Source organism: Octopus sinensis, linkage group LG10 (genome assembly GCF_006345805.1).
Source record: "Octopus sinensis linkage group LG10, ASM634580v1, whole genome shotgun sequence".
Classification (NCBI taxonomy): Eukaryota; Metazoa; Mollusca; class Cephalopoda; order Octopoda; family Octopodidae; genus Octopus; species Octopus sinensis.
Window position 1 is genome coordinate 53,201,723 of NC_043006.1, and position 27,500 is coordinate 53,229,222.

A 27,500-nucleotide genomic window follows, 5' to 3' on the forward strand; every position below is an offset into this window, starting at 1 on the left:
TTCTATCAGTCTCTTTTGCTGAACCACAATATTGAGGACAAACACAGAATGACACACGCACATATAAATGTGCGAGTGTGTATGTGTGTGTGTATATATATATATATATACACACACACACAGTGGGCAGTCCAAAAGTCACTAAACTATTTCAAAATATAATAACTCTTTTGTTTGCTAAATATATGCATTTATTCTTTTATAAACAATAAATACACTTCTTGGAAAACATTTTTAATTACCGTAAATCCTCGAGTATAATCTGCATTTTTTTCCCAAAATTTAAAGGTCAAAATCCCTAGTGCGTACTATATACGAGTTTAAAAATGAAAATTATCTTCTAAGCAATGTCTGAGTCTCTATTTGCTGTCCGGCAATGTTTATTCAGATGCATTTTGTGATGTCGGCGTGAAAATACCTTAAATCATCCATAACTTGCAATAAGCAACATTTATTAAACGTTATTAATGTTATTTCTTTATTTTCTGCAAACAAAATGCACAAAAAAGCTACACATTTGTATTATGTTACATATACAATAATAATAAAGAACGTTAGCGTATACATTTTAACAAACCAAGGACGTTATAAAGACCTCCTTGACTCAAGTTAGAGAAAGGGTGTGTATTATACACAAGGTTTAGGTTTTTCAGAGGTACAGCCCCCTAAAATTCCCCTGCGTATTATACTCAAGGGCAGATTATACTTGAGGATTTATGGTAGGTTTGAAAACTACACCCTTTCAGATGGCCACCATCTCATTCTTGACAATGGTGAGCTCTCCCCTTAATGCCACCCTCTGTACAAAATTGATCAGCATCTCTAGTCTCAGCAAAATCTGAAGAAGTGTTAAAGTTATGTCATAAAATAGAATCCATGTGAACATTTACAGGAAAATATAGAAGTTACAGCCAAAAATAAAATCTCTATGTGTATTTGCACGAAAAAAGCCTATTGATTTTATAAAACCACTGCTCAGGTGCAATTATCGATTTTTTGTCAATGCCACATACTGGTTCGAAATTTCCCTAAGACACCTGATGAAGGCTTGAGGGTATATCAGCCAAAACGGTGTGTTAACAACAAACAAGATGAGGACAAATATCGGTCAATTGTAAATAATGTACATAATTCCTCATCTCTTAAATATAGAGTCATATACTGACACCAACTCACTGCCATGAGCCTTGCTCACTCATCGATTTTCATCAAAATCGGACAAAAAATGCAGAGGCTGCAGGAAAAATAACATTATTATGGAAATTTCCATTCAAGTGCCCAATTGAGCTCACAAAAATTGATGCCAACTGAGCATTATTGAGTTTTCGAAAAATTCCAACTTTATTTGAACTTCAGGGCATGTGATCTGCCTATGTGCCAAAAATCATTAAAATTGCTTGGACAGTGTGGGAGGAGTTAGAGTAACCCCAAACACACACACAGGCAGACACCATTACACATTTATGTATACAGATATATATCAGGCTGAGTGAAAAGTAAACAACGTTTTGAAATATGAAATTCATCACATTTTAACAATGCAGAAATTTTATTCATCAAAGTAAGTACCATTGCAGTACAATCAACGCATTTTTGCCAACAAGTTACAAGTTTGTCTATTCTGATAACATAAAAATCTGGAGTTCTGGAGCTGATGAACTCTTTGAATGCACTTTCAGCATCAGTTTGATTTTTGAACTCCTTCTCTCGTAGGAAACCATCAAGGTGCTTAAAAAAGTGGTAGTTTGTAGGAGATAGGTGTGAGGAATAAGCTGGATGGGGAAGAACTTCATAACTAAGTTACCTCAACTTCTGGAGCATCATTAGTGAAACGTGTGGTCGAGCATTGGCATGAAGAATGATTGACCCTCTTCTGTTGACCTGTCTGGGAGGGAGGAGGAGCAGTTTTTTGTTCATTTTGGCAATTTCATGGCAATATGTTTCTGTGGTAATGGTCTGTCGGGGTTTTACGAAGTTATAGTGAATGAGTCCACTAGTACACCACCAAACAGTCACCATAATCTTCTTTTTGAAGAGCTAGGATTTTGAGAAGGTTTTTGGTGCTTCATTTTGGTTCAAACCCTGCAAAGAACTTCTTTTATTATTGTACAGAATCCACTTTTCATTGCAAGTTACAATACTGTCAAGAAAAGGATCAATCTTCTTACGGAGAAGTAACAAGCAAATTTCATATCTGCCCATTTTCTGATTTTCATTCAAATCATGTGGTACCCATTTTTTGAGCTTTTTTGATTTTCTGATTACATGCAAATGGTTGCAGTCAATTTTCTAGCTAACTTGAAGTTCTTTTGTCAGTTCCCAAGTGGTTTTACATAGATCTTTCTCAATGATGGGCTTTAATTGACCGCCATCAATGACAGATGGGCGTCCACTATGCTCATGATCTTCAAGGCTTAGGTCTCCACTGCGAAATCATTTAAACCATTTTCAAGCTGACCAGTCACTGGTCATTTTCTCACCAAACATTTCATTGCTATCGCAAGCAGTTTCAGCTGCTTTACATCCCTTTTTGAAATCGAATATAGCGGAGGTAAGGAGTTGATGACAGAGAACAAGAGATTCTGCTGAATAGGATATCAAAGATATGATTCCTAAATGATTTGGTTTTTATTCCTGAACTCGGATAATACTGAATTAGTTATTGCCTAAATAACTAATAAAATAAATAACAAAAGATTTGAACTGATAACCTTTCAGTATAATATTACTCATTGACTATTTTATAGTCTATGGTGGGCATGATTTTGTATAGTCAAGAATTGGTCAAGAATTAAGAAAATTCAATCTTTTAAATATAGCTATAGATGTGATCATCATAATATTTTACCATATCTTCTACATGCTAGAATTTGTTGGGTTGATCTGCCTTACATCTCACCACACTCATTCATTCTATAAGTGCTAACATTCCAACATCAAACCACAAAACTTCAGTGTTTTCCTCTACTATAGATAAGTGCTTCCCATCGTCAGCACACAACTCCTTTTACCTACATGCTAACCAATACTTTGTGAGTGAATTTGATAGACAGAAGTTATGAAGTCTGTATTATGTGTGTGCCTGTGTACATCCTATGTGCTTTGCATGGAAAAGCCCTGAGCTACAAGTGATGAAGTATGTTGTCATTTCTCAGTCAACAAACTGTTCACTGGCACCTTGCTTTTAAAGATGTTTGGAATAAAAGATCCCTTATTTGAAAACCAAATAAGTTTTAATAACTGAAAAAGTATCCAGCTAATTCATGCTAGCATACAAAAAACAGATGTAAAAATGAATGAGCATTATATGTCCATATCAACACAACCATCTCCCTGCATGCATCAACTGATGCTCTTAATTCCAAACACTCTCAGCTTACTTGTCTGCTATTTTTCATGCAGGTTAATATTATACAGGTGATAATGTCTCATTTCTCTTCACAACCTTAACATATCTTCAGTCAGGCCCCATGTTACACTTCTATTCAGCTTCATACTTTCTTACAGCAGAATCCTCTACCATAGGAAAGAATTACAATATCATTTGTGGTTGTGAATTTTTTCATGAACCAAAGATAGCTGGAGGTGGTAGTGGGGAGATGAGGTTTCTTTTTTTGTTTCTTTTTAATGAAATAACATTAGTTTTAGTTCTGTTTAGTGTGTATATAAACACACACACATCTAATGCATTACACACACACATGCAAGTATTTGCATATATAGTCATCCATGCATTTAGGTATATAATTAAATGCTGAAGTATTAATCGTAATAAGATAGAACTTCACATAGCATGGAAATAAACATTAAATGTCTAAATTACAAACAGACATTTTCAGCTTTCTGAATCCTTTTCAACATAAATTTTGCAACATAGTAATGGCTGGCGCCTAAGCTACTAAAAGTAAGATGTAAAAGGAACACAGACACTTCTTTCTTCCACCCTTCATTATTATTTTTAAATTGGTTTGCCTCCCTTTTTTCCCCTCATTACAATTCTGTTGAATTGAAAGGCTGAATTTACCCTACTCTGATTGCAACTGAAAACTGTAACAAATGAGTTAACATAAAACATTTACCCTCGATCTTTGTCTCCATTGTTCAAATACTGATGTTGGTGTAGGTGGTGGTAACAGTAGCTTATTGCATTTTCCACAAGGAAACATTACAAAGTCACGTTAGAAAACAGTTTGGGTCTATGCAGAATGAATTGTGATAAAAACAGAAAAAAAAAATATTTATTTTATTTACTACAGGGTCTCCAATGAGAGGGTACTATAAGGACCACTTATAATAATTTGTGTGGGAGTTTACATAAAAATGGTGATAATATACAAAATAGATGAATACTTGTATGATGCCTTGATACAGGAGGGCATCCAGCTAGAGCTGATCAAAGATCCCCACAGATCCAACCTGGACCACTAAGGGCATGAACCCTCATCCAACTGTTTTTCTCCAAGTTACAGGTGCATACGTAGAGTAATTCTTATGAAAAATCGAAAAAGTTTCTGGAGGAGAGCACTTCATTCTTATTTTCCTTTACAAGTGGAACTTGAAAAAGTCAATGAGTACTTGACTGAAGAGAAAAGTGTCTACCCTCAATCCTTTCAGCTTTGTCCACCACATAAACTCTTTCACGGAAGACACTAGCTACCAGAAGAAAACAGCCTGCCCAGCCTTATTAAAAGAGAATGGTGGTGGAGTAATCTTGACAATGGACTCAGCCAGTAAACCAGATTCATCCTACATGTGCAGCAGCTGTTTGACATAACTCTATAAGTCAACAATACTTAGACACTGCACAAGTGCAATTTGCATGGTTTCTTCACTCTTCACACTGATCTGACAGTCTTACTTGGCAGCTCTTCTGTGCCTGTCGTATTTATCTCAAACTGCCAATGGCTCAGGTAATACTTTCAAACCAAGAATTTCTGGAAGGTATCCATTGCAATTCCTGGTTCAAAAGTTCTCCAGAATAGACCAGCCAGTTCATCCTCAGCAATACTTAGTCTCATCAAGAATGTAATTGCTCTAACCCAGCACAAAGTTCTCTATATATTGCTAAAGTGAAAATTTCATCAACCACATTGTCCAAATAATAGAATGCAATGATTGCCTGACAACATTCCAAGTGCCAGGCACTCAATTTTCATCTTTTCTTAAATTGAACTTAATACTTCATTGGTCCTTATTTTATTGATCTTCAAAATATGACAAAGTCAATGCAACACTGGAAGGATTTGAACTTGGCATGTAAACAAATCTAGCTAAACTCAGTTTTTTTGTTGGACACTCAGCTGATTTTACCACCCTCTATTCAACTGAGTCTACTATTATCCGCCTTTCTTTAAAAGGACTACAATAATGGAAATTTTTACTTGGTGCCAGGCCCCATATATTTTGTAGAAAGGATACATTGTTTAATCATTCTCAGTATTAGATTGGCACTTATTTTCTCAAGCCCACAGTGGTGGAAGATGAATGCAAGATTTGAACTCAGAACATAATAGAATGTAACTAAGTATTGCTGTACTAAAATTCTATATAGCAGAGGTATGATTCTTGCATGTCATGTTAATGACCTTGATTGAATTCTTACTTGAAACTAGTAATTCCGTTAGACATCTTTGTAGAATTAACAGGCGTATTGATCTGTGAGCCTTCCAGCAAGACAAAATATGAACAAAACAAAATATATTTTGCCAAATTCAAGGTTGTGGATTAAACTTATTGACACTGGGATTTTAGTTTTAAGTTCTTTATTCTATTTGATCTAACCATGTTCCTGTGAACTTGTCACCCTGCAAGAATGCTATTATATTAGAAAGTCCTGTCATATTTCAAGATGAGAAAGAAAAAAAATGTTTTTTTGCTTATAATTGATATCTTACTATAATGGGCATTATGTCCATCTGTCAATCCATCTGTCCATCTGTCTGTTCCCTCTTCATGGTCAAACGGCTGGATCAATGGTCCCAATGTTTTACGGGATTACGAAGGCAGAAACAGGAAGGTTTTTAATGACAACAAAATGTGAAAAAGTATGATTATTTAATGGATATTGAGTTTTGTATTAATAAATCACCTTTGATTTTTTTTGTTAAAATTCCGGCAACGAGGATTAACTCTGGATTTCTCACCTGTATAGTTCATGAATTTAGATGGTTTAGATTTACGACACTATCCCTTTATTTGCCATCGTAAATGGGCAGATTTGTTATCTTATTATAATGGGCATTATATCCATCTGTTTGTCTGTCTTTTTGTCTGTTCCCTTTTCATGGCCAGATAGCTGGGCCAATGGTTACAATATATTTCAAAGACGGTCGTCAGGAAGGTTTTTAACATTAAAAAAATCAGAAAGTAGGATTATTTTGTGGATATCGAGGTTTGAATTGATAAAACATCTTCGCATTTTTATTAAAAATTCACCAACTACAAGTAACTCTGAATTTTCATTGTATAGTTCATGGCCCCATCATAGGTACGAAGGGGGTCACGAAGACAGTTAATAGCAAAAATAAAATGGAAAAAGTGAGTGTTAGTATATAGTGTGTGTGATTATTTAGTGGTTATTGAAGTGTGTCAGTCTCGAGCAGGATTCGAAACTGCTAATCAGTTTACACCTCAGTTTTGTCAATCGAAATAACCCATTGTACCAGAACATCCAGACATTATTCACATAGAACAGTGAGAAGTAAGTCTTAGTTTGATTTTTTGCAACCCTAAAGATTTCGCTCATGCATTCACAGTTTGCTTTTGTTTTTCCTCAACTACGGTTTTTAGATCAGTTTTGACAGAACTTGGTCATCCAGATCAAGGGGAATCTGTGAAAAAAATTTCCAGAATGAAACTGACCAAACCACCATTGGCTCATCCAGACAGTTTGAGCTTCATTTCTATACACAAAACAAATTTCTTGCTGCTTCTACTGTTGCTGAGCCCCATTGAATTCATACAGTATGCAATGCCAGATATGGGTCTGATCTAAACTCATTTTAAAAAGAAAAACATTGTCATGAATTTAACCACAATTGCACAATTGTTTAAAGTTATCTGCATAGAAAGGAGAAACATTAGAATGTAAAAACTAATGTATCCTCTAAGTGATCATGTCAAAAGGCAACAGAACTCTCTTTCCAACCTAATAGATAGATAGATAGATAGATAGATAGACTGAATCAACTGTCAACTCCCCACTCCACCCCGTGAAGTTGTTCTATTTGTAAGATAGAGACATTGGATAAAGTACAGAGTGTATATTTGAGTATTTGTGTGATGTAAATCTTTGCCATGTCACTCTAATTAGTGTATGACAACTGTATGGAGAGGGCAGGGGTGATTTCTCTTGTTTATGTCTGGATGTAAAGGGTCTGCTATGTAAAGAAGTGTGTGTCTGAAGAGACTAGCTTGGTAGAGTTGCAGGATTATAAATTGGGTGAGAGCTGGACTTTGGGTGTGAGGTATCCTTCTTGGTAAGGATTCTCTCTCTCTCTCACATACAAATGGTGTCTGTCATTGACTCCCCCCCCCCCGTATTTCTCTGTCAGCTTGTCCATTTCTCCTTTCTTTCTTTCTCTCTCTCCTTCCCCTCCCACTCTTCATCCAACCCTTACAATTCTCCATATTTCTCAATCTAACTATCTTTTCCTGTCTGTGTCTATGACCTAAGGCACTGCTGAGACATTTTATGTCTGTGTCAACCATGTTGATGATGAATTTTAGAAGTATATTTTGTCTTCATTTCTTACTTCTCCACCCACTGTATACATAAACACACACAGAATCTGCCTGTAAGGTATATTTGTGAGTATTTGTTTGTGAAGTCAGAGAAAGAAGTAATGTATATTGTCATTTACCAACCTCTCATTCAGTGTGGAATTGCCTATCTGTCTATCTGTCTATCTGTCTATCTATCTATCTATCTATCTATCTATCTATCTATCTATCTATCTATCTATCTATCTATCTATCTGCTGATCAATCTGTTTATCTTCCTGCCTCTCTCTCTCTCTCTTTCCATCCACCCACTGCCCACCCCACTCATAAACATATTAGTTTGTTGTTCCTTCTCAAGCCATGCCTGGCTCATAGGGCCGGTTTCCCAATTTCCTTTGGCATATAGGTTCCCCACCTGGTCGGAAAGCCAGTCCATCGCAGGTGAGCTGCAAGATGCAGGAGGAAAGAGTGAGAGAAAGTTGTGGCGAAAGAGTCAGCAGAAGTTCACCATTACCTTCTTCCAGAGCCACATGGAGCTTAGGTGTTTTTGCTCATAAACACACACATCGCCCAGTCTGAGATTTGAACCCGCGATCCCTCGACTGCAAGTTCACTGCTCTAACCACTAAGCCATGTGCCTCCACAAACATTAGTAACAAGTTAAAAAGTGAGTAATCCACACACTACATTAGTTGTTGATAAATCACTCTTAATAGCAGAATAGCATTAATCCAATACCAGGGGTTTCACATGAATACATCCACAATTATTCAATTGTAGTTTGAATAATGCTGGCAGCTTGGCCATCTTGTCAGACATGAGTGCAAGCAAGATTAGGAAGTAATCATTCAGGGACTGCACTATTGGTTGCTTCCTTTGCCTATGCTGGTGCTAACAAGAGCAATTTTGACAAATTACAGTGTGTGTGTGTGTCTTTGTATATTTATACACATACACATGATATGCAATTTTTTAATTGATTATTAGTATACATCTGGAAAAATTTGGCATGAAATATGTACACACATACACTACTACTACTTGCATGAAAAAAGTGCCCAGTACACACTGTAAAGGTTGATGTTAGGAAGAGCATCCAGACATAGGAGCTATACCAAAGCTGTCACAGAGCACAATGCAGCCTTGTTGCACACCAGGTCAGATCAAACTGTTCAGCTGTCCAACCTATGCAAAGAAAATGCATACGAGTGGCCATGTGATAAGTAGCTTGCTTATGAACCACATGGCTCCGGGTTCAGTGCCACTGCATGGCACCTTGGGCAAGTGTCTTCTACTATAGCCTTGGGCCGGCCAATGCCTTGTGAGTGGATTTGGTAGGCAGAAACTGAAAGAAGCCCATCGTATATATATATATATATATATAATATATATATATATATATATATATATATATATATGTATGTATGTGTGTGTTTGTGTGTGTGTGTCTGTGTTTGTCCCCCAACATCGCTTGACAACTGACGGTGGTGTGCTTATGACCCTGTAACTTAATGGCACAGCCAAAGAAACCGCTAGAATAAGTACTAGGTTATCAAAGAATAAATCCTGGGGTTGATTTGCTTAACGAAAGGCAATGCTCCAGCATGACTGCAGCCAAATGACTACAACAAATAAAAGAATATATATATATATATAATATATATATATATATATATAATGTTATATCTTTTTGTGTGTTTTTAGTGAAAACACCTAATATCTTGAACTCTATACCAAACAGAAAAAGCCAGTAGGTTCACTAGTGTAATCAGTAGCACACTCGGTTGGATAAACAGAGAGGTGTGGGTTCAAATCCCACACATACGGGAAAACTTACTTTTTCTGTCAAGGGCTTATATACCCCATTATTAGACTGTTTTCTTTAGCCATTGTACAGTGATCACTATAAGGTTTAAGCTTATAAAATACTATTATGTATATATATATATATATTATATATATATATATATATATATATATATACATATATATATATATATACATACAAAATGAGCAACAAGAATGCTCAACATCTTAAATCTGCTGTAATACGTACAACTTTTAATAAAATATTGTAGTGCGAAACAATTGTACCAAATTACCGGAGTCATTCTTGTTGCTTATTTTTGATTATAATCACCCAGCAAATTTTTATGGATAACACCATACAAAATTCTGGTGCATCTAAATTAAGTACCATATTCATTTGAATGTAAATTGTTGCTGAACCTATATACATATATATATATATATATATATATATATATCTTTATCTATCTATCTATATATATATATATATATATATATATATATATATATATATACATACACACATAGGTTAAAATTTTCTAAAAAATTTTATCAATCGCCAGCGTATTAAAAAAATACCTTTAAAGGTTAAATTTAAAAACAACTTATAAACAAGGTCAAAAGAAAAACATTTCAATGCCAAATATGCCGAAATAGACTTAATCGTCACTAGCCATATAATTTATCACTATAAGCATGCATCTCGAAAGCAAGCCAATAGAAATTTCTAAAAAATTTCGTTATTATTGGATCGGTCCCGATTTCTGAGTTAATTTATTTAGAATTTTCTCGTCATCAGCGATAAATACGATAAGAAAACAAATGAAATACTTACTTGTACCCATGGAAGAAGTAAACACTAAGTCATGAGCACACTTAAGTACCCCAAATATATCCAAAATAGAAATTCCACAGCATACCTCGAGACACGTGTGAATGGACCGAAAATTCTCATTGAGTGAGAGAGTCCGGAAGTGAATAGTATTAAATTTACATCAAATATAGGATAAAATTTTCGAAAAAATTTTATCAATAGCCAGTATATATATATATATATATATATATATATCAGGTGATCTACTAATGCAAATCAGTCAACGTGCTGACTGAATTATATATAAAGCTACAGTTCATTCAGAGTTGCCTCTCTTGGGTATATCTCATTGACAAGAGTCAAAAGACTCAAAACATCAATGTCTGTGATTCCTAACAGATGGCGACACTGAACAAACTGGGTGTTCTCACACCTTTTTACCATGAGAGAGATTTTTCTCCACCAGTAACTGCAGTGTATTTGCCTTTTAGCCATTGAAATATGTGACAAACATATTTCAACTAACCTAAATTGGGATTATACGTAAACACTGCTTTGTGCCAATGCTTCATTAATTACCTTGATTGGGTGATCTACAGACATCTTTCGTCTAACCTAAATATATATATATATATATATATATATATAATAAATATTAGGGAATAAATCCAAATTTACAGGGAAAAAATCAGATATAGGATTAAATCCAATTTTATAGTAAAATATTATATAATATTATTAGAGACAAAACCACTATTTTGCAAAACAAACAAGGAAAGACTTAATCAATACATAAAATTTTAATAAAAAGTAAAAAAAACCGCCACTACAATTGTTTCTTGTCTTGATCGACAATCTTCAGGTGGACTTCCAATAAGTCAGTTTCAAATTATGAAGTGATTTGAAACTGACTTATTGGAAGTCCACCTGAAGATTGTCGATCAAGACAAGAAACAATTGTAGTGGCGGTTTTTTTTACTTTTTATTAAAATTTTATGTATTGATTAAGTCTTTCCTTGTTTGTTTTGCAAAATAGTGGTTTTGTCTCTAATAATATTATATATATATATAATATATATATATATATATATATATGAGAGAGAGAGAGAGAGGGTGGGAGCACCGTGTTTGTTGCCACCACTACCACTTGAAACTGGTGTTGGTGTGTTGTCATCCCCATAACTTAGTATTTTGGTAAAAGAGACCAGTAATATAAGTACCAGACTTAAAACAAATTAAGTACTGGGGTTAATTCATTTGGCTAAAAAATTCTTCAAAGCAGTGTCCCAGCATGGCTGCAGTCCAATGACTGAGATATGTAAAAGATAAAAGATTAAAATGATGATGATGATGATGATGATGCATTGTTTTGTGGTTGAGACAAAATATGAATGAAACAAAATATATTTTGTGCTGAAGATTATGAGTTAAACTTACTGACACTGAGAGTTTTAATTTGTGAGTTCTTTATTCTACATGGTCTATCCTGTGAACTTGTCACCCTACAAGATTACTACATATATGTGTGTGTGTGTGTATGAATATACAGGTATGTATATATGCATATATACATATCTGTGTGTGTGTATACACATATATGTATGTGTGTGTCTCTGCATGTATGTGTAATTTCAGTGAATGGGATACAGCTTTTCATTAAGCTCTCTTTCTCTCTCTCTGTCCCTCTCTCACATACACACAGCTATGTATAGTAGATATTTGAAATAGTTCAAGTGGTCTTCTCCCAACCACCCTTCATGCTACCCAACACTCTTCATGTCACTAAGTACATATTAATCAGTCACAGATAATTTCCATGATCTAAAAAAGAAAGAAAGAAAAAAAAAGGGTGTTAGGGGTGGTGTCAGGTTTGCTGGCCTTAAGGTAGGGAATTAACATGGAATGAGGGAAGAGGTAAAGGATGAGGCAAAGTGGACCCCCCCTCTCCTACTTAGCTGAGTGGGTGGAATCTTCTGTTTGATTAATGGAGACAGGCGAAGATTAATTGAGGAGAGGGTAAATGAGGGTTTCAGTTGGAAGAATATAGTGTGGAACTGAGTGAAGGTGGGATGCGAGAGTATAGAGAAAGGTTGAGGGAGTTAGTGAACCTATGTGATATAGTAAGTATATGGTTGGGGATTAGGAGTGATGGTGAGAGGAAGAGAAGAAAATAAACAAGGAAAGAGGAGGAACTGGGAGTATGACAGAAGGAGTAAAAGCTTGAGGTGGGAGTTGGCAACTGTGGTGGTAGTGGTGCTAAGGGGGAGCGGTGTGTTTACTGGATGGTTGTAGAAGTGAAACTGAGGGCAGTAGAGAGAGAGAGAGAGAGAGAGAGAGAGAACGAGCAAAGGCAGATGGGAAGGGAAACAGAGAGAAAGAATAAAGGTTGATGGGAACAGGGGGGAGGGAAAGAGAGAGAGAGAGAAAGAGAGCAAAGGTTGATGGGGAATGTAAAGAGAGTTTTAGGTTAATGGTGATGGCAAACCGGAAGTTTGGGTGGTTGGTTGGTTTGGTTAGTGAATGAGAGAACAGTCAAGTATATATCATCATCATCATGTCAGCACTCTCCTCATCATTACCACCACTACCATCGTCATCATCATCATCATCACCATCATCAGTACCTCATCATCAACACTTTCATTGCTATCACTGTTACCACTATCATCATCATCACCATTATCAATATCACCAGCACCACCATCATTCTCACTACTACCATCTTCATCACCACTATCATCATCACTATCACTACCATCACCAGCATCACCACCACAACTAGCAGCAGCAGTAGCAAGAGCAGTGGGGGTGGGATATTGGTGATGTGGAGTGAATGGGACTAAATTTTATTCATCTCTCCCACCCATCGTCCAACACCCATAAAAAAAAAACAGTTAATGGTAGAGAGAGATAGTGAGAGACAGACAGACAGAGAGGGAGGGGGAGAGTTTACAGTAGCAGTAGGTGACCATCATGACAAGGCTGTTGCTGACATTGGTGAGATGAGGGTGGTGGTGGTGAAGATGTATGGATGTTGATTAATGTAATGGGAGTGGATGTAATGGTGATAATAGTGATAGATGGCATGATGGTGGTGGTGGTGGGGAAGTGTAAAGATGGTGATGATGGTGACAATGGAGAGGAGGTAGCAATGGCAATAACAGTGATGGTGCTGTTGTTGTTGATGATGATAACAAGCTGCAGTAAGATGAGAAACAACAGGTTCTCCAGATGAAATCTAAGGAGAAACTTAATGTCAACATTTCCTTGTGATTCTGACACTCAGTTGTTGGGTGGAATAGGTGGCTGAGCAGTGAGTAACTGCTGGGTGGGGTTTGTCGTAGCAGTAGCGGTGGCAATGGCAAAGATTGCTGCACCACCAAGTGGTTGCTGGCAGAGGTAAAGAATACATCATACACCACCGTTTTTGGCGTAGCAAAAACTCTAACCCTAACCCTTAATACCAGGGTGTATGTATTCTTTACTTTCGCCATGGTTGCTTGCAGTGGTAGGGCAGAACTAGTACTGCAAGACAAAATTGTTTGTTCCTTTTCATGCCTGGCTCATAAGGGCCAGTTTCCTGGTTTCCTTGGTGTATAGATTCCCCACCTGGGATGCTGGTCCATCACAGGTGAGCTGCAAGATGCAGGAGGAAAGAGTGAGAGAAAGTTGTGGCAAAAGAGTCAGCAGAAGTTCGCCATTACCTTCTGCTGGAGCCACTTGGAGCTTAGGTGTTTCGCTCATAAACACACACATCACCCAGTCTAAGATTCGAACCTGCGATCCCTCGACTGCGAGTCCACTACTCTAGCCACTAGGCCATGTGCTTCCATCAGGACAAAATTGCTTGACAGTATTTTCTTACAGCTCTTTATGTTCTGTGTTTGAATACCACCATGGTTGATTTTGCTTTTCATCCTTTTGGGGTTGGGAAAATAAGTACCAGTCAAATACTGGTGTCAATGTAATCAAAGTCCCCCTTTGCTGGCCTTGTGCTAAAATTAGAGTTTTTGGTTATGTTAATGTTGTTTGACCCAGGGCAATCAAATGGTTTAAATATCTAACCAACTAACTAATCAATCATTACTTTAATGTGTTGGTTAAAAATTGTTTCTCAAAATTCTTTTGTTGCTATTCATAACCTCATCAATCATATGCCCTCTCTCTTCAAGGTCTGCCTTGAGTCTGTCAGAGAATTAGTCTTATGTTTGTGTGCATGTAGATGTTTGGCTGTGTGGCAAGACCAATTTCTATTATGGCATATTGAACACAATCAGGTTTTTATAGGCGCAACACATTAACCTGTAATGATTGATCAATTTACCTATCATGTGAGTTTTGAACATGTGAGTCATGTGTTGTGATTGGTTGAGTGTGGTGCAGGATTTGGATTGAAGGTCCAATTACATTGCATGTAGTACATTCTCAAACAATTAATCTGTATGTACTCTGGAGACAACCTTTTCCCATAAATTGGTGCAACAAATTATCTACAAGCAGAGGGGTGAGTTTTTTTTCCATCAAAGCAAGTTATGCTGATTTCTTGCCGTTTTTCAACAGAGAAAAATTAATATAACTGAGCACGTATAACCGATAGTGACCAAGACTGAATTATCCAAACAATGTATGACTACAACCACCACTGAAAATTGTATTTCTTGCTTAATCCACTATACCACTTCACAAAGGAATAAAGTCTCAGTCATTTTGAAGTTCCTTTCTTTCATTACTTCCACGAGTGAACACGCAAAATACAGTGGTATATATGAGTCAGTAGTAAAACCAAGGGAGACTTTAGACCCATGGTAAAAGTTGCTTACAAGAGAAGGGAAGAGTGAGCAAAACCAAAGAGTATGTGTGTGTGTGGCTGTGTCTTTACACTCATGTGATTGCTTGTATGTGGGTTTGTGATTGTGTGTGCATTGGCTGCCCATGAACTCTTTAAGGGTTTGGTTTCTTTGATACGGTTAGTTTGGTCTCAGATATGCTAGGATCATAAAGATTTGTGTATGTAGTTCCTTAAGATGGAAAAGTGTGATTTGAGGAGGACTTTGCTGTTATTTCTACCAAAATGTGTCGGTTCCTTTATTGGGCCTGAATCAGTGGCCATATTTATCATCATCAAGAAATTAACATTCATTCTTCTATTCACTGTTGGAATGGATTGGACAGATCTACCATAAGTTACATCTCCACATGTCACAGTCATCATCATCATCATGCTTGTGAAAGCCTAGCAGACTGAGCTCTTATCCCAGAGCTCCTTAACTCTTTAATTACCATATTCATGCTGAAATACACTGCTTTTTAAAGATTTATCAAAATAATATGAGAATATTAAGCTGGGTTTGAAACATAGATTAACGTAGGAGTGGCTGTGTGGAAAGTAGCTTGCTTACCAACCACATGGTTCCTGGTTCAGTCCCGCTGCATGACACTTTGGGCAAGTGTCTTCTACTATAGCTTCAGGCCGATCAACACCTTGTGAGTGGATTTGGTAGACGGAAATTGAAAGAAGCCTGTTGTACATATATATATATATATATATATATATATATATATATACGTGTGTGTATGTTTGTGTGTCTCTGTTTGTCCCCCCAACATCACTTGACAACCGATGCTGGTGTGTTTACATCCCTGTAACTTAGTGGTTCGGTAAAAGAGACCGATAGAATAAGTACTAGGCTTACAAAGAATAAGTCCTGGGGTCGATTTGCTCAAATAAAGGTGGTGCTCCAGCATGGCCACTGTGAAATGACTGAAACAAGTAAAAGAGTAAAAAGTGTATGTAATTCTGATGGAAGGTTTTAATTTAGGTCACTTGAAAATAGGAAGATTGTATCATAGACCCAAGGACGGTTTCAAGTGGGTTGGTATCTAAATGGTTAAGCCTTCCTCTAACAGATTACTCTCTACAGTTACCTTATCAGCCAGCACTAAACTGTTCATTAATACCATATATCGCATGCCAATGCACTTGTTACTGTTTTGCTCCAGGTTAGTTTTTATTGAGGAGACCTTTTAAAGGCTCTACAACCATGACCATCTTTTGTTTTATATACCCAGCTAGACTGTGTTATTTTATGTGAGCTTTAAAAAAAAAATAATAGGGCATAATTTGAAGAAGGTTTGGCTGCTGTTTCTGGCAAATCAAGCAACTTCTTAGACAGTTTCCTAATCGAGGGTGCTAGTGTGTAATGTTGAAGGTGCATGGTTTGGTGGTTAGGGTATTTGGTCGGGAGTTCAATTCCCAGTGACGCGTGTCCTTGAGCAAGACACTTTATTTCATGTTGCTCCAAGCCACTCAACTAGCAAAAGTGAGTAATACTTGTATTTCAAAGGGTTAGCCTTTTTACATTGTGTCATGCTGAATCTCCCTCGCTAGGCTTTAAAAAGGCGCATTTATTTATTTTATTATCGTTTATTACAGATGACTTGAAAGGTAAACGAGTTGTGTTAACCGGAGCATCAACAGGTATAGGAGAACAGATGGCTTACCACTATGCAAACAACAAGGCCAATCTTCTTATAACAGCACGAAGAACCAATGTACTTCAGAAGGTATGAACTGTGGTATGTATGTGCCTGCATGGTGTGTATGTACATGTGTATAAAGTTGATGGTAATGAAATGTACTGAATCTCATGTATGATAAATTATTAATTTGCTTAAACTTCCCTAGCAGACAGAGAAGGAAAACAAAACCCCTAAAACTGTTAGCAGCATTTCATCTGTCTGTATGTTCTTAGTTCAAATGCTGCTGAAGTCAACTTTGCCTTCCATCCTTTTGGGGTTAATAAAATAAGTATCATTTACACACTGGGATTGATGTAGGGATTATTATTATTATTATAAGGCAGCAAGCTGGCAGAATCATTAGCACGCCGGGCGAAATACTTAGTGGTATTTCGTCTGCCGTTACATTCTGAGTTCAAATTCCGCCGAGGTCGACTTTGCCGGTTATCGTTTCGAGGTCGATAAATTTAGTACCAGTTACACACTGGGGTCGATGTAATCGACTTAATCCCTTTGTCTGTCCTTGTTTGTCCCTTCTGTGTTTAGCCCCTTGTGGGTAGTAAAGAAATAGGTATTTCACCCATCTCTACATTCTGAATTCAAATTCTGCCAAGGTCACCTTTGCCTTTCATCTTATTGGGGTTGATGAAAAAGCACCAGTTGAGCACTGGGGTCAATGTAATTGACTTACCCCCTCCACTCAAATTTCAAGCCTTGTGCCTATAGTAGAAAGGATTATTATTACTATTGCACTATTTATTGTTTATTTTCTAATGTTTTCACATCTGTTCTGTCCCCTAATATTTTGAGCCCCTGTGTTCAAAGAAATTATTTCTATTATTAAGGGTAGTGGATTTGCAGAATATTTAGTGTCAGATAGAATACTTTGCAGTATTTAATTTCAGCCCTTTATGTTCCAAGTTCAAATCCTGCCATGGTCATCTTTATCTTTCAACCTTCCTGGGTCAGTAAAATAAAGTAAGTGGACTAACAGAATAATTAGAATATTGGACAAGATGACTTGCAGTATTTGCTCTTATTCTTTGCATTTTGAGTTCAAATACTGCTGTTGCTTACTTGGATCAAAAACTTGATCCCTTGGCTGACTTAACACCACCCCTACTTGAATACAAGCTCTCTGGTTTGAGAAAACCCCTCCTCCCTCTCTCCCTAACGTCAATAATTTTGTGGATCATAAAATTGCTACAGGCACTACCCTTCCCTCTCTACTAAAATAATAAAGCTATAAAGATACAGGAGTTGATCTAATCAACTAATCCTTTTTATCAAATTTTTATATAATTTTTGTTAAAAACAACACCAGACGAAATGCTTAGCAGCATTTTGCACATCTTTACATTCCGAGTTCAAATGCTGCTGAGGTTGACTTTGCCTTTCATCTTTTTGGATCGATAAAATAAGTACCAGTTAAGTACTGGAGTCAATGCAATTGACTAACCCTCATTCTCAAAATTTCAAGCTTCCTGCTAATAGTAGAAAAAATTATTTCAAGGTCGACTTTACTTTTCATCCTTTCGGGGTCAATTAAATAAGTACCAGTTACGAACTGGAGTCGATATAATCAACTTACTCAAATTCCAGGCCTTGTGCCTACAGTAAAAGGGATTATTATTATCATTATTATTATTTAAGGTGGTGAGCTGGCAGAAACATTAACACACCAGGTAAAAAGCTTTGAGGTATTTCACCTGTCTTTACGTTCTGAGTTCAAATTCTGCCGAGGTCAGCTTTGCCTTTCATCTTCTCAGGGTCAATAAATTAAGTACCACTTGAACACTGGGGTGAATGTAATCAACTATCCCCCTCCCCCAATTTTCACACCTTGTGCCTATAGTAGAAAAGATTATCATTATTATTATTATTATTATTATTATTATTATTATTATTATTTTCCTGTGTACATTATCATTGAACAGGTTATAGATCGCTGCAAATCTCTTGGTGATCCAAATGGGAACTATAACTACATCACAGCAGACATGGGAAATCTATCAGCCACAGAGAATGTGATTAAGGTACTTTCTTTTTTCTAAAGATTTAACTTGTGACACTCAATTCTTAGCAAAGGGAAGACTTAGAAAAGATATTGTTATCTATGTTTCAGATCTCAACTACTATTTTCTACTATTTCAATAGTAACATTTGTTATGATCAGATTTCATTTTAAAATTACATATGAAAAAAAAAAATCAAGCCAATTCTTTGTACATTGCTGATATTTATGCCAGTAATAATACACAGCAAGTTCTTAGGGTTTCTAGTAAATCTTTCATCTCTTTTGATACAAATCAACCTGAGACAGGCTCTGGTTCCATGATAAAATATCTTATGATTTTAAGGTATTCAAATTTAAATTAGAACCTTCCATTATAGTTATACATGAGGACAATTGGTTTTGTCCCAAACATTAGCCTAAAATTGTTAGTTATTTAATTATATTATACTAGATTCCTGATTATCTAAGCAGTTATTTGAAATGCATAAACATAGTATTTCATTAGTAATGTGATAAAGAAATGGTTAAATAATCAAGAAAGAAATTATGAGTGTTAGTGTTGTAATGATCATGAGATAAGTATTGAATGAATATTACCATACTTATGAATACAGATTGGGGACCTTGGATGCAACCAATTCATTGGGTTTTCATGTTCCCTTGCAGATGAAATTGAGTTGGTGGATTCAAAGTTCCCTTCCACCAGATTTTTAAAACTGATATTATATCTGCTATAAATAATTTATATAATCATATAACCTGTGGTTATATGATTATATACTGGTTGTAATAAGCTATCAGAGAGCTGTATATGTAATGTGGTTTCAATTTCAGATTATAACATTTCACTTAATTCCTCTCTTCTTGTTGTTTCGATGGTCAGCCCAGATCGAACAACCTATGATCAAAGGTGCTCAAGCTGCGACCATTCAATTTATTCTTAAGCAGTGTGCAGCCACTGCTGTGCTTTAGAATAGCACAGAACTGTCTGTTATTTTCAGTCAGGGGGATGATTTTATTCTTAGTTTCAAGACTTATTGCAACCACTGTGTATTGCTGATATGTGTATCAGTAATAATACACAGCAAGTTCTTAGAGTACATACAGTAGACTTTAACCCTTTCATTACTGTATTTATTTTGAGATGCTCTGTATTTCTTTCAATTACTTTAAATATAACAAAGAATTTAGTAAAATATCTTAGTTATCATTAAGCTAGTGTTAGGAACATAAATTGTGACTAAGGTTTGGTGGAATATTTTAATTCAAAACTTATGAAAACAAGACATTTGTACTCAGACCCAGAGCTAGTTTCAGCCAGGTTGGTAGCGAAAGGGTTAAAAAAATCCCCTGGCAATATCATGTTACAGAAATTTACTAGATAAGTATTTACTGAAAACTAAATGTAAAAATTAAAATAATGTGATGCCCCATTAATAAGATTATTAAAGAAATTAAAACTGCAACACTCCAGGTTTAAAAGATCACCATCACTGAATTAAGGTCGTTTGTTATTATTACTTAAGTGTTTGGTTTTAGAAAGAGCATCCAACCATAGAAACCATGCCAAAGCTGACATAGGAGCCTGACATGGCCTTGTGGCTCACCAGATCCTCTCAAACCATCCAACCCATGCCATCATGGAAATTGGATGTTAAATGATGATGATGGTGATAGTAAGATGAGTAATATTTAAATTAAAGTATGGACATTCTAGCTTACAGAATATTAGCATATGTTGCCAACAGTCGAATATTTCTTATATTACACAGTCATCTATTATTTTGTTTTCTTATTAATATAATAAAATGTGTGGTATGGGATTGATTATGAAAGTATTAATGTTTGAAGAGACAAATATGTATGTAAATATATAAGGATATGTGTCTTATTCCTGCCTCCTCCTACTCGTGAATTACAATGAAGTCATGTACTTAATACATAATCAACTTTTAGCATCAATTACTAAATGAGCTTAAAGTATAAGAATATATATTATATTGTTTATTTTTTACTACTGTATATTTTCTCCATTGTTTCATTTATAGATGTATGTATACTTTCTTGTACCTTAGCCTTTAAATTCGTGCATATGTGTGTGTTTGGCAAAAGCATCAGAGTGACTCAAGATATGAGAGTTCTGTGTGTTGGCCAAAGCACGAAACTTTTGGACCTTGAGTCACTCTGTTTCTTCCGCTAAATATTAATAAAAGTATACATATACTCATACTTTGAGTTCTTTATACACTGTTTGCATCAACATATATATATATATATATATATATATATCCATGTCTTTATCTTTTATTCATTCAAAGGAAGCTGAAGAGAAAATGGGAGGTATTGATTTCCTGGTTTTGAATCACATCAAAGAAATATCTTTAGGTGAATGGAGTGGGTCTACTGATAACCTAACATTGCTCTCCAATCTCTTTGATATCAACTTCAAAGCATATGTACACCTGGCTTCCTATGCTTTGCCCTTACTTGAGAAAAGTGGTGGAAGCATTATTGTTGTTTCATCTATTGCAGGTATATATTTTTACCATTGACTTAATTATTTATCATTAAATATAAATACGTGGAAGCACATGGCCTAGTGGTTAGAGCAGCAGACTCGCGGTCAAGGGATCGCTAGTTCAATACTCAGACCGGGCCGATGTGTGTGTTTATGAGCAAAACACCTAAGCTCCACGCGGCTCCAGCAGAAGGTAATGGCAAACTTCTGCTGACTCCTTTGCCACAACTTTCTCTCGCTCTTTCCTCCTGCATCTTGCAGCTCACCTGTGATGGACCAGTGTCCTGTTCAGTTAGGGAACCTATACGCCAAGGAAACCAGGAAACCGGCCCTTATGAGCCAGGCATGGCTCAAGAAGGAACAAACAAATATAAATACATCAATGATAGAGCACAACGCTAAATGCTTTGCAATATTTATTTATGTCACTTAAAATTCTAAGTTCAATTGCCGGCAAAATATTTAGCTAGCTCAGTCAATTGTAATCTTTCACAATAAATTTGAGGTCATCTTAGCATCCTTTTCTGTTCCCATAAGGGGTAGCCCCTTATGCACTCAACACATGATGATATGTACTCAACACAGACCAATCCACTTTTACAGTTGGTATCCTATCTATGACAAGATCAGTTGCTTTACTAGCTCTGATACTACATCTAGCTGTAAGGTGGGGTGAGCTGGCAGAATCATTAGCATGCCAGGCAAGGTGCTTAGTGGCATTTCTTCTCTGTCTTCACATTCTGTATTCAAATTCTGCTGAGATGGACTGGAGTTGATGTAATGGACTTACCTGCTCCCCTGAAATTGCTGACCTTGTGTCAAAATCTGAAATCAGTATTAAATCTGGCTGTATCCTCTTCATCTTATGAAATGTCTTACACAAAATTTCTCCAATACAATTACATTTTGTATCTTAATTTTCTTTGTGATGCAAAACAGTAGCCTGTGGTGTGTTTTGTCTTCTTACAGACTCTCCAGTTACAATTAATGTTTTCAAATGTAATACTAAAATAAAAGCTTATCATTAGAGTAGCAGAAATGATTTTAGTACTGATGTAAAGGTTGTACAGTATTTAGTTTCATCTTTTCCACATTTCCAGTTTAAATCCTAGTAGAATTAGTTTCATATTTTGTAGCCTCATGCCTACATTGGAAATAATAATAATAATAATAATAATATAATAATAATAATAGGTTTCAAATTTTGGCTCAAGGCCAGCAATTTAAGCGGAGTGGGTAAGTCAATTACACCAACCTCAGTTCTCAATTGGCACTTATTTTATTGATTATGAAAGGATGAAAAGCAAATTTGACCGCAGCAGAGTTTGAACTCAGTATGTAAAGACATGAAAAATGCTACTGAACATTTTGTCCAGCATGCTAACAATTTTGCCTGCTCACTGCTTTTATTATAATAATAATAATAATAATAATAATAATAAGGGAAAGAAGACCACCTTTTAACGGCTGTTTTTGAAATTCTATGGAGAATTCTAGAGAGAACTTTTACTGCAAATATAAGGATGAGGTTTGGAATGAAGAAGTGCAATCATTTGACATTGAAACTAGGAAAAGTAGCAAAGGAAGGTGAAATGGAGTTAACTTCTGAAGAGATTATAGCGGAGATTGACACAAATAAAGGATATAAATTCCTTAGTATCTTGGAAGCAGATCAAATACTTCATATCAACATGAAGTATGTCATCTGAAAAGAATACTACAGAAGCATTAGAAAAGTGGCTCCATCAAAACTCAATGGAAGCAACAACCAAACAGCTGTATGTTCATGGGCACTGTCACTTGTAAGGCACAGTATGGGTATAATTGACTGGCAGAAAGATTGACTGATCAGGTAGAGGCTGTCTTGTTGGTTTGTGAGCCAAGATAGTTGACCTTGTTGGTGAATGAATCTTTGAAAGCCAGCTTGATCTTTTTTTGGATGTAGACTAGGATGATAGTGTGTCTAGCAACAGCAATCCTGTGTATGAGTGGTGATTCATCAAAGATAAAAAGAGATTGAATACAAACGGGGCCATACGGGCGTAGGAGTGGCTGTGTGGTAAGTAGCTTGCTTACAAACCACATAGTTCCGGGTTCAGTCCCACAGCGTGGCACCTTGGGCAAGTTTCTTCTACTATAGCCTCGGGCCAACCAAAGCCTTGTGAGTGGATTTGGAAGACGGAAACTGAAAAGAAGCCTGTCGTATATATGTATATATGTGTGTGTGTGTGTGTGTGTTTGTCCCCCAACATTGCTTGACAACCGATGCTGGTGTGTTTATGTCCCCGTAACTTAGTGGTTTGGCAAAAGAGACCGATAGAATAAGTACTAGGCTTACAAAGAATAAGTCCTGGGGTCAATTTGCTCGACTAAAGGTGGTGTTCCAGCATGGCTACAGTCACATGACTGAAACAAGTAAAAGAGTAAAGAGTATATGAACTCAAATGGAATACGACTAAATATGACTGAAACATTAGCCTATCAATATTGTCTATTGTCTATCAATATCTGACTGTCAACTTAATCCGTACAACGATATCAAATACCATCTGAGTCATATCTCTTCTTTCTGTAACACACATCTAATGCGTATTCCAGAATCATCATCATCATGTGATTTGTGTTGCTAGGCTGTCCATTGTTTATTTATTTTAATGAAAAGTTCATTGTTTCATTTTCTGAGTCAGTTTTTTGTTTTTCCTCTGTCAACTTATGTTGGACATAATGCATCCTCTTTTACTCTTTTACATGTTTCAGTCATTTCACTGTGGCCATGCTGGAGCACCGCCTTTAGTTGAACAAATCAAGCCCAGGACTTATTGTTTGTAAGCCTAGTACTTATTCTATCGGTCTCTTTTGCCGAACCACTAAGTTACGAGGACGTAAATACACCAGCATTGGTTGTCAAGTGATGTTGGGGTGGGTGGGGTGGACAAACACAGACACACAAACATACACACACCCACACACACACACATATATATATAAACATATATACGATGGGCTTCTTTCAGTTTCCGTCTACCAAATCCACTCACAAGGCTTTGGTCGGCCCGAGGCTATAGTAGAAGACACTTGCCCAAGGTGCCACGCAGTGGGACTGAACCCAGAACCATGTGGTTGGTAAGCAAGCTACCTACCACACAGCCACTTCTATGCCTATAATCCGTTAATTATATTTGTGTGGCATTGTTCCATCATTATGTCAGTTAAACCTATTAGTGCTAAGGATACTGTTACCATTGGACTTATTGTTTTTCGTCTGCTGTTATTTCACTTACATGATCCACAAAAGGTCTTTGATGCTCTGCCAACTAGTTTAGCCTTTGGTCATGGATTCTTAACCATAAATGTTATATTTTTTTTTTTACTTTTAAATGTTGTAATTTTTTGTAATTGTGTGGTTGCAAATGAATGAACTAAAATCATGAAATTATTGTATGTACACAATCACTCACCCTTAAAGCTCAAGTTTAAGGGTGGATGATGATTAGTTTGAATTCTTCAGAAACTTATGTTTGAAGAAATTTGTGGGATGCCAATATTAGGTGAAAGAAATTAATCTCAGCACATGAAAAGTACTCTATTTTGCTGGCAAGGTTTCCTTCAGTAAGGTATGAATTAAGAACCTAAAAAACAGAAACTAAATACTGCAATACAGTTCTATATTTAAGAGATGAGGAATTATGTACACTTACATTATTTACATTCAACGGATATTTGTCCTCATCTTGTTTGTTGTTAACACAATGTTTCGGCTGATATACCCTCCAGCCTTCATCAGGTGTCTTGGGGAAATTTCGAACCTAGGTTCTCATTCCTAAGGTATTTTCAATATTATTATTATTATTATTATTGTTGTTGTTGTTGATGTTGTTCAGGTCACTGCTTGGAACAGACTCAGAATCTTGGGGTTAGTAGCCCATGCTCTTAATCACTATGCTATATGCCCAATCTTAACCACTACGTCATATGCCCGTGGGTATATGGCATAATGGTTAAGAGCACGGGGTACTAACCCCAAGATTCCAAGTTCGATTCCAGGCAGTGAGCTGAATAATAATAATAATAATAATAATAATAATAATAACAACAATAATAATAATAATAACATCGAAAAATACCTTAGGAATGAGAACCCAGGTTCAAAATTTCCCCAAGACACCTGAAGAAGGCTGGAGGGTATATCAGCCGAAATGTTGTGTTAACAACAAACAAGATGAGGACAAATATCCATCAAATGTAAATAGTGTAAATACTTCAAGCTGTTTTACTCAACACCATGATGATTTGATCAACCCATCAAGAATTCTAGAAGCATTTTTATGCCAACCCACCTGGAAATGCTCTAGGCTCATTGATATAAAACCTGCCTATTTTAAAGTATTCATATTTAAATTAACCCCCACTGTCTAAATTTCACATAAGAACCATTTCATAAATTGATATCAATTTAATTTGTTAATTAATAAAAAATTAAACAAAAAAGTTAATTATTTTACTAAATCCCTTTAAATGTTTGGTTATTTGAAAAATAATTGAAACATAGGCAATGAATTTTGCCAGAAATTTGATCACAAGAGATAAAAGTTTTTTATTGTTCAAGCCATTATGTTTATGTCTGTGCTGAAGTTCTGTTGCAGTAACAGGCTTCATTATTATACATTTGTTTAATGAAATTCTAACTTTTCCTTTCTCAGGAAAATTGGCTCAACCCTATCTTTCGGTTTATTCTGCCACTAAATTTGCTCTTGATGGATTCTTCAGTGGATTACGCATGGAATTAGAATTGAAGAAATGTAATGTTTCAGTGACATTGTGTGTCATTGGTCTCATTGGTAGGTAACGTTTTTTCCCCTATAAATTCAACTTTTATAGCAAGACACAATCCAAAACTTAATGCACAAGTAACTCATCTGTAGGAAAACTGCTGCCAGACACTCATGAAATAATCACCTCCTTATTAGAAAAAGCTTAACAAATAAGCTTTATGCAGCATTCCTTATTCAACTGTAACCACGCTGAGGCAATGCCTTCTAGCTTTTTTTGTTGATCATATCAGACCCAATACTTATATTAGTTATGTACTTACATATCGATATTTGTTACCTCTGCCAAGGAACGAGGTTATGTTATCATCGGCATTGGTTTGTCCGTCTGTGTGCAAAATAACTCAAAACGTTGCAAACGGTATTTGATGAAACTTGCTGGAAAAGTTGGCAATGACACAAAGAACAGATGATTAAATTTTTGTAGTGATCTGGGAATTTTTATGGATTCTTGAAAGATTTTTCATTTGTTATATTTACTTTATCTGAACTATTACATTCTTTTGATTATCTCCCTTGCAAACACCTTCATCGTTTGCACGTAATCTATGGTGGCGTTGCTGTTTCTAAAGTTCACTCAAACTCAAACTAACAGGTACCAAGCTTAAAAGAAGCAATGGCTCTAGGTGAGAACCAAAAACAACAGATATAACTTGCAGGGATATATTACCAAGTACTTACATCTTCTATAGGGTATACAATATAACTTATTGATGATACGGCATAATTTTATGGACTAAACAGCGTATATTTTCTGCTGTCAAATGAAGTAAATAAAATGTCAAGTTGTAAAAGTAGATAAACAGAAAAGGTTAACACCAAGTAAGAAAATTTAATTCATGTATGAAAGAGAGGCTAAACCAGGGGACACAACTCCAAATGTCAAAAAATCAAAACTGATCATGAGTTGAAATTATTTCAATTTGTATTTGCTTCTCATTGCATGCTGACTTCTAATTTTAATTGCAATTTTTTGAATAGACATATGGGAAATGGCCTCTTCTATGCATATAAATATGGTGCTGATAAATTCTTTTTTTTACTTTTCACATTAAGTATTTAAGCACTTGTTTTATTTCATGTGTGAAAGACATTGCTAGTTAATTTCTTTTTCATCATCATAGGCATGGTTGTGTGACTAAGAAGTTTGTGTCCCAACTATGTGGTTTAGAGCTCAGTTCTACTGAACAGCAACCTGGGCAAGTGTCTTCTACTATAGCCCTAGGCCAACCAAAGCCTTGTGAGTGGATTTGGTAAGCAGAAACTGAAAGA

At 36.0% G+C, this 27,500-nt stretch overlaps 1 protein-coding gene across 3 annotated transcripts in view; it reads left to right on the forward strand.

Moving 5' to 3' along the window:
- Nucleotides 1–27,500, forward strand: part of LOC115216330 (hydroxysteroid 11-beta-dehydrogenase 1-like protein) — a 187,044-nt gene that overhangs the window by 143,270 nt on the left and 16,274 nt on the right. For all 3 annotated transcript variants that reach the window (XR_005000986.1, XM_036506682.1, XM_029785552.2), the window contains exons 3-6: nucleotides 16,779–16,909; nucleotides 18,802–18,900; nucleotides 21,200–21,413; nucleotides 26,100–26,237. Coding sequence is in view for 2 of the 3 variants with exons in the window: in XM_036506682.1 (XP_036362575.1) it covers nucleotides 16,779–16,909; nucleotides 18,802–18,900; nucleotides 21,200–21,413; nucleotides 26,100–26,237 (582 nt within the window). In the remaining variant the exon portion in view is untranslated. The remainder of the gene's footprint in view (nucleotides 1–16,778; nucleotides 16,910–18,801; nucleotides 18,901–21,199; nucleotides 21,414–26,099; nucleotides 26,238–27,500) is intronic.